The sequence below is a fragment of the Solea solea genome, chromosome 1 (genome assembly GCF_958295425.1).
Source record: "Solea solea chromosome 1, fSolSol10.1, whole genome shotgun sequence".
In the NCBI taxonomy this organism is placed as follows: domain Eukaryota; kingdom Metazoa; phylum Chordata; class Actinopteri; order Pleuronectiformes; family Soleidae; genus Solea; species Solea solea.
Genome location: NC_081134.1, coordinates 11,990,530 through 11,998,686, shown reverse-complemented (window position 1 = coordinate 11,998,686; position 8,157 = coordinate 11,990,530). Strand labels below are relative to the sequence as shown.

Sequence of the window (8,157 nt, the reverse complement as noted above, 5' to 3'; positions counted from 1 at the left end):
TTGTAAAGTATGAAATGTTATAGCCAAACTGCTAAAATATATAAATGCCGATTGGAAAAGTTCTTTGAACATCACGTTTACACAATATAGTATCACGTTTTTGTGATATAATTATCACGTTTATATAATATAGTATCACGTTTATGTGATATAATTATCACGTTTATACAATATAATATCACGTTTATGTGATATAATTATCACGTTTATACAATATAATTATCACGTTTATACAATATAATTATCACGTTTATACAATATAATATCACGTTTATACAATGTTTATACAATATAATATCACGTTTATACAATATAATATCACGTTTATACAATATAATATCACAAATTCCACTTTGAACACACACTTTGAATAATTTCATTTGTTTTTGCAAACTTCCAACATCATGGCAACCTGTATGTTACAAAAAGGTGTGTTTAATATAGGCCTACATTTATTGAATGTCTTATTAGTCTGTAGTTTGACATGTTGTTCAACTCGACAGAACAACGATTAGAACTAATAAAAGTCTACTTGATCAGGTTTTTAACCTGAAAGAAACCCTCCTTAAATTCTGTGCTGGTGTGGTCCAGGTGGTGGTGACAGACAGTTGTTAAGTAGACAAGATCTGCTGAGTATGTCATTAAGGAGATGTTACCTATTTCCAGGAAGATATGTTAAACATTGGTATCTGAATCAAACCCAGCCAGTTGGACATCAGTAGGTCTTTTGATGAATGTAAAACAAATGCACTGAAACCCTTGATTCTGCACAGGAAGTTGTATAATTTTCAAATCCATGTAATGAATACAAGTGATGAATGATATATTTCTTTATTTTATACACAACAGACTATCCAGCAGACACATTCACTACCCAGGGATTACAGGCGCCTGAGGAATTCCTCACACTCCAAGGCTTTCTTGTAATTGCTCAGGAAGCTATCCAGTTTCTGCCTCGCTTTTGAGGAAATGTGGCTCTGAAGCTGTTCCCCAAGCTGGGTTATCTCGCTGACAAGACAAAACGATATAGCAAAATAATGAAGTCGTTAAAGACACTCAAATACATAATAAGATATAAACTGAAAATTGGATTAACAGTTTCCTAAACTATCCGGCTTACCTTGAGTCAAACTCTGTGCCACGCATGTACATCTCCTTGGCTTTGTCCAGGGAGATGGAGTGAACAGCTCCGAGGGCGTATACTGTTGCCTGTGGCATGAAGATTAAGATTTAAGATTGTGTTAGACAGTGACCATGTGTTAAAAGGAGACAGACATATGCAGTCATATAAAACATGTAGTCTACAAATCAGTGTCAGTGTCTGAGATCTCACCTCTGGCAAAAGTACATCCATTACGAATGCCACTGGATCTGCAGACTTCTTGTCTGTCTCAGTACGTTCGAGTACTTCAGACAAGAAGTGCATGACTTTGTCCACTTGTTCATCATCTTCAAAAAGAAGGATGACCCTGTCCTGTTTCTTGGCCCAAGGAGACACCGTGTTGCCTGTGATGATGTTCTATAAAAATTGTATAGGATTTTAGTTTGGGTATTCATATACAAATGCACAAACACCACACTAAATGCCATTGTCACTCACTTTAAGGTGTTGCAGCATGCCCTGATCCTCTGTGATTACACTGGTTAACAGACAACATAACTCGCGTCGCTTCTGTTGGGCTTGTTGGGCCCTTTCCTAAAATTCAATTACACATAATATGCAACACTGAATACATGTGATTAAGAACTTTGAATAAGACATTTTCTTTCCCTGATTATTTGCACTTCCTCTGATAAGAGGTGTCATCCTGGCTGGCAACTTGTTTGGCCACAGTAACATCACTGCCCTAAATGGATATACAGATAAGCCTGTCTGAGAGGCAAATTGTTACATTACTTCTGAGAACAATCATTATTATCAGGGGCATCTATAAAAATGCAGGAATCTTGAAACTTTTTCTCAATATCTAAATTCTCAACAAGAGTGAAAATAAAATACACATTGACTTAAGATTCTACACACATGAAGTACAGTACACATAGATGAAATGGCTCCAGCATTAGTTTACTTTACTTTACTTATTTTGAGTTTCTGATACTCAAATGGACGAGTTGATTAGTTTGATGGTCACAGTTATCCATGGTCAGGACAAACAGAATTAACATCACATTTCATAATACATAAGGCTCATGGGGAAATTAAAGCCTTTCAGCGTTGAAATGAAAAAATATTTGATAATTTAGGACTTACCACCGTACTCCACCATTGACCTTTGGTGTCCCTGCAGATGGGACACAAGCTTTGCATAGCTCCCCTTTTTTGTGCAGATCAGTGTCCGAGTCGCATCTCCTCAGCTCAGGGTCTGCTCCTTCACTGAACGTAGTGTTGCTCTATAAGAGAAAATGTAAATTAAAATTGTATTTTGTATTTTTAACATGGAAACATTTTTAATTAAGTAGTTAAGTAGTAATGAACTGGACTGCATTTGCCTGTAAGACTTTCCCTGTCCTAAAATATATGCAGGCTAACTAAAATAAATCAAATCAAATGACACTGTTGACTGTGATTCAACAGAACTTCTAATTTCTAAACATGAAAAATATTATTCATCATCAAATCTTTTATCTTAACAATTGTAGAACTGAGGTCACACGTTTTCAAATGAGCAAAGCTGTGTGCAACTTGTCAGAGTCATTTAAAGATTAAAAAACAGATAAATACTAATATATAGAGATCATATAGTTTATCTTATACGTTTCTTGGTTGAAAATGAGACAATGTTATATTGTCAATGTTATAACCTGTACATATAATTAAAAGAAAAAAAGGAAAAAAAGAAAAAAAAGGGAGAAAATCGCTGCGTCTTGCTTGCTGTTACAATCGCTATCGTTACAGCATGCAGACATTACTGGTTAATAAACTGCACTTAATTGATTTAATGGATACAAATAATGACTATTCATCCAGTGTTCAATATCAAAATGTGTTTTTTATCCATTCTTACCTTTTCCTCCGTCATTTTCCCGTGTTTTTCCCGTGTTACTTTTTCGGGTTCTCTCTTCATACTCGGTCAACGTAAACTTCATCACGTTTCAGACGCAGTCTCTTGAGAGCCAATCAGAGTGTCGTGTAGTGTGAAGGGGCGTTTCGTTGAGTAAAGGGGCGTTTCGTTGAGTAAAGGGGCGTTTCGTTGAGTAAAGGGGCGTTTCGTTGAGTGGTCTGCGGGTCTGCAGCTAGACCCTTCTCCACCGCTCTGCTTCGGAGCGAGCGACGGAGGAAACATACCCCGGAACCGATGGCGATGAAGTGGCTACGTTTTGCTCTCCTCGCCTTCGGGGTTTTCTCGCTGAGCTGCGCCACGTCTGGTGACAGCAGCGGCGTGAAGAAGATGAAGATGCAGTTTGCTACGGGGCCTCTCCTCAAGTTCCAGATCTGGTAAGTAGATAAACAGGCGTAAATCTGGCGAGTCATCGCGAGCATGCTAAGCTCCGCCGGCTAACAACACCGAAGGCCGAAATCCCATTAGAAGCTAACTAGCAGGAAGTCGTCTTATGCTAGCACGACAGTCTCGGGGAAATAATTCATTTTGAGTAAAAGCCACTTTTAAATTACACCGAAGGAAGTGTTTCCAGTACGTTTTAAAATGATATCCTGCCATTGATATTTGGTGAAACATTTCACCTCCGCTGTCAAACGGGCGAGTTTCCGACAGACCGTTCGAGTGACAGTCACCTGTCGACTAACGTGGTGATTTCATATTTCTTTAAACGATGATAATATTTTTCTTTGATTTTAAGGATAATACCTAATATTGACTGCCGAATAAAGCAAATCGAATTAAATATATCAATAACATAATATATACACATTAAACCATTGAGTCCCAACCTTTTTCTTAAGGCATCCATATTGAGGCCAGTGCTGCAAAGATGAACCAGTTAATCATTTTAGACCACATGCAACATGTTACTCATCCCACGTGCTTATTGTCATTCCACATAAGTGCAATATTAGTACATGTACAATATTTCATGTTCAATGTTTTATACTGTAAATATCAAGCTCATACAATATATATATTTTTTTATCTTGATGTCCGTAATGCATATTGTATTTTTACCTTTTTATAGTCTTGTTGGTGATATTTTATACAGGTATGAAAATGTATGTTTATTATTTATTCCCCTTATCTTTACTGTCTTTGCTGCTGTGACACTCTGTAAATGTCGACCATTGAGACTAATGAAGAACTGTCTTATCTTAATCTATTACCAAATGATTCTGGGTTTTTTTTAAATGTGTATATATAAATATGATTTATTTTAAGTAATGAAACTTCAACAAAATTATCTGTTGAAATTCATGTCAGTGTTTTGTCACAATCCAGCCTTTAGTTTGTTTCTGCAATCGTGTAAGTATAGGTCCTGTTGCTAATGGGTTGTTTTTCTTCACACAGCATTTCCTGAGGGTACAAGCGGGTGTTTGAGGAGTACATGCAGGCCTTATACCAGCGGTACCCAGACATCCGTATTGAAGGGGAGAACTATCAACCTATGCCCCTCTATCGGTACGAGACAGCAATGGAGATTGTCTTGTTAAAAGTGGATTATATGCTTCTTTGTTTAAGCTGCCTGAAAGCTGCCTGGGATAAGCTGTGATTTGACAGACAAATTAGAATTCTCATGCAGTCAGGCTAATCATGAACAGTGAGCTTGGCTGTGCTGGTTTTGTAGATATAGATGCATTCTTTTGTAATATTTTATCCCAGTAAATCTGTCCTATTGAAATGTGCTTGCAAATGTATTTTTATTAATTTACTTTGCTGAAACCAATGCAGCGATGCATGATGTTCCGCACAGCTGTCTAATTAGAGTGTAACTATGAACCTTTAATATTGATGGACAACAGAACAGAATTTGGATGACTAATTGCTTGTTTTTTTTTAATTGTTTTTAATAATTTGTGTTCCTAATGAATATGCATTCTAAATGTTTAAACATGCAGTGATGTTGCAATTTGCAGCATTGCAACATGAGATACTGTCAAAAATATGAATTACTTATGCAAAGAAATTGGCACGGAACAATACATTTTATAATTTAAATTGTTCAGACCCTCTTAAGCACTACAATGTGTATAGAATGATATGGGAAATTGTTGTGGATGAATGAATTGCTACCTTGGTGCCAGTATATTCCTTCCCATATCTTATAATTGTCCACTAATTTTTGTTTTGTTCGCATATGCTTTAGTTACATGCACACTGGCATTTAAGTGTAATCATTGTTTTGAGTTTGGTGATGCTTTATTCTTCAAGTCTTAATGTAATATGAAGTTAGTGGTTTGTTATGTGTCCGCAGCCTAGAAACAGACTATGATTCAGAGGTGTCGTCTGCATGAGTTTAGCCTGTGTGTCAGTCCCAGGTGTAGTAGTTAAAGGTGTGGCAATTCCACTGACACCCTCAACAACTCATCACTTTGTTATTAGCATCTATTGAAGTCTAATAAACCCACCAGAGATTTGTTTTCCGTACCCTGAATATCCCAATCCCCAGCCAATACTTTTCTTGAAATGTTTCTCTTAGTTGTTCACGTTAAAGATTAACCAGACACACTGGTTACATTTTAAAGGTAGGAAAACCAGAGTGAACAGGTTGCAGGCTCCTGTTAACGTTGGTTTATTATTTTACGAGAAAACATTTGACCTTGACCTATATAAGAAATATTCATGCAGGAGTAATGTATTTTAAAACATCAAGGTGGTGAAGTCTTCAAACAATGCATTAACAATATAAGGCGTACTACTAGAATATACTATCTGGGATTAATGCCAGGTGCTGGCAACCACCAGCAGATGCTAGTGAAACATCTTCACTTGTGTACCTTAGCATCTTGAGGTTTTTCAGCTATTAAATCTCTAGACACTTTCTGCTAAGCCACATGTTGCCTCCACTTTCTTGCTTATTCTACACATATTGAAACTGTGTGTTATTCATTTACAGAACGTTGTGGCTCAGTGGTAAAGCACACAAACACTTTTCATTTTAATTTACAGGCTGTAATGTTATTTCAACCCTTTTGTACACATACCTGGCTTAAAAAGGGGGGAAAGAATGCAGTAAGATTACACTGTTGGAGGAAATGTGATTTGTCTTCACAATACTATAACAGTTTGAAATGGAGTGTAAAAATAATATATATTATTATTATTCTTTTATAATATTTTTCTCTTGGTTTATTTCCTCAGACACTTCGCTTCCTTCCTGTCCGTGTTCAAACTGCTGGTGATTGGGCTGATAATAATCGGCAGGGACCCATTTGCCCTTTTGGGTATGCAAGCCCCAGGCTTTTGGGAGTGGGGCCAGACCAATAAGGTAATGTTTCTTAGAACTACTGTTTATACCAGTAGTGTAATTCTGTTGTGTCACAGTCTGTTTGTATGACGCTGCTGAGCTTTTGTTTTACAGGTCGTCACAGGAGTTATCACCTAGAAACATGGCTTTAATATAGAAATGTCTGGTGTGGCTGCATTCATGATGCAGTCGTAGACATACAAGTCAACTCATAGGATTTCATTAGCTTTACCTTCAAGGTCTTCATGTTGTTTGGCTGGGACCTTTAATCCCCTGGGTTTCAGACTTGCCAAAGCCTTAGTAGCAGAATGGCCAGTGACTGACAACATTGGATTTGTTTTCCAAATAAGTAATCTTCTATCTGAAGAAAGATTTGGTAAACATGGATTTGTTGGTTTAAATCAATTTTCTTTTGCCTCTTCCAGATATATGCCTGCATGATGGTGTTCTTCTTCAGCAATATGATTGAAAATCAGCTGATGTCCACAGGAGCTTTTGAAATCACACTAAATGGTGAGTGTGACAAAACATTGATTTGACAAAACTGGTGATTTAGGCTGTAAACAGACCCTGACATGGATCCAGATTCAGAATAGTTTTTATATTTTTTTATGTGATATTGGTGGAGGTTTCTTCTGTTGGTGCTTTCTCCAGTAATGTTAATACAGTTTGTAATGTCTTTTCAAAAGATGTGCCGGTGTGGTCAAAACTGGAGTCGGGTCACTTGCCCTCCATGCAGCAGCTTGTGCAAATCTTGGACAATGAAATGAAAATGAACGTTCACATGAACACAAAACCCCACCACTCTTAACCCGACTTTTCAATTCCTGGCTGGAGCTAAAAGCCCCTCCATGCAAGTACAATTTCATCTTTTTTTTTCCCTTAATAGTGCATGCATACTTTTATGTCATATGCTTATAAGATTGCCTTTGCTCTATGCCTGTCTTAGGTTTGAGGTGGGTTTCTCACTGGACTGTGAAGTGATGTTTATGAAGGTCTGTGCTGAAGGCAGGAAGACTGTTAGCACAGACTGGATGCTCCCATCACTCTTTACTTTGTCCCTTTGAGACATCCTGCCCCTGACACCAGAGTGGGATCCATGGCAACAGCGCTGGCCATTCTGTCATCGTACTGTTCCTACAGTTGCAGATTTCATCCAAGTGATAACAGTCTTAATATTTGCATATATAATGACCCATGTCAACTAAACAAATATGTCATTTGTACCACTGAGCCATATGTAGAATTTTTAAGTTAACTGTTCTAAACGTAGCTTAGCTGTGTAGAAAATGCAACCCTTAAAATCATCACCATTGTGAAAATAACATTAGGGAATTATGTCTTGGTATGATTTCTGAATATTTTTTATATTTGCATACCTTGGGAGAACTAAGAAGATTAATAAAACCTATTGTAACTATTTAACTGTGACATTGTGGTGTTTGATACATGTTAAAAAAAAAAAATGGTTTTACAAATGATAAACTGAGAAATTAAAGTGGTAGTGCATTTAAGTGGATGATAAGATGGCACTCGGTTGTCCCAAGGTTTCACGTATTTAGTATTACCCAAGTCTTTGCAGTGATTTGATTAGATGAGAAACAGATTAAATATGAGTACACTGTAATACCAGTATGTAAGTTAAGTTACATTTATTTTGAATCCCTGGTGGCTATTAAATGGAAGGTCATATTACTCGGTACAGATATTATTATAGGGGTTATATGACAACTAAACAACCCCTCAGATTGTGATCAATATTAATGGTATTTAATGTTGTGATTATTCTGTGATCTTGCTAAC

The 8,157-nt window shown here is 36.9% G+C and overlaps 2 protein-coding genes across 3 annotated transcripts; one reads left to right on the top strand and one right to left on the bottom strand.

The window, feature by feature from the left end:
* Positions 1–852: 852 nt before the first annotated feature.
* On the bottom strand, positions 853–3,182 carry LOC131472593 (PWWP domain-containing DNA repair factor 3A-like). The gene is made up of 6 exons (XM_058649935.1): positions 3,006–3,182; positions 2,252–2,391; positions 1,601–1,696; positions 1,334–1,519; positions 1,121–1,209; positions 853–1,008 (listed from the first exon to the last, which is right to left on the bottom strand). Exons 2-6 carry the CDS (start codon positions 2,306–2,308, stop codon positions 882–884), a joined length of 555 nt encoding a protein of 184 aa, XP_058505918.1. The 5' UTR covers positions 2,309–2,391; positions 3,006–3,182; the 3' UTR covers positions 853–881.
* A 70-nt stretch (positions 3,183–3,252) lies between these two features.
* Positions 3,253–7,774, top strand: selenot1a (selenoprotein T, 1a). Of its 2 annotated transcripts, none has more exons than XM_058649915.1 (6): positions 3,253–3,436; positions 4,458–4,568; positions 6,249–6,375; positions 6,780–6,867; positions 7,044–7,207; positions 7,304–7,774. In XM_058649915.1, the coding sequence occupies exons 1-5, from the start codon at positions 3,297–3,299 to the stop codon at positions 7,163–7,165; spliced, it is 588 nt and encodes a 195-aa protein (XP_058505898.1). In that variant the 5' UTR covers positions 3,253–3,296; the 3' UTR covers positions 7,166–7,207; positions 7,304–7,774. The 2 variants fall into 2 exon arrangements, with proteins under 2 accessions (XP_058505898.1, XP_058505907.1); XM_058649924.1 differs by having other exon boundaries at positions 7,044–7,211.
* Positions 7,775–8,157: the final 383 nt, after the last annotated feature.

Coding starts and splice junctions, on each gene's coding strand:
- LOC131472593 (XM_058649935.1), bottom strand. CDS start 2,308: ATGCAAAGCTTGTGTCCCATCTGCAGGGACACCAAAGGTCAATGGTGG. Junction 1,697..2,251: donor GTCAATGGTGGAGTACGGTG/GTAAGTCCTAAA, acceptor ATTGAATTTTAG/GAAAGGGCCCAACAAGCCCA. Junction 1,009..1,120: donor GGCACAGAGTTTGACTCAAG/GTAAGCCGGATA, acceptor TTGTCTTGTCAG/CGAGATAACCCAGCTTGGGG.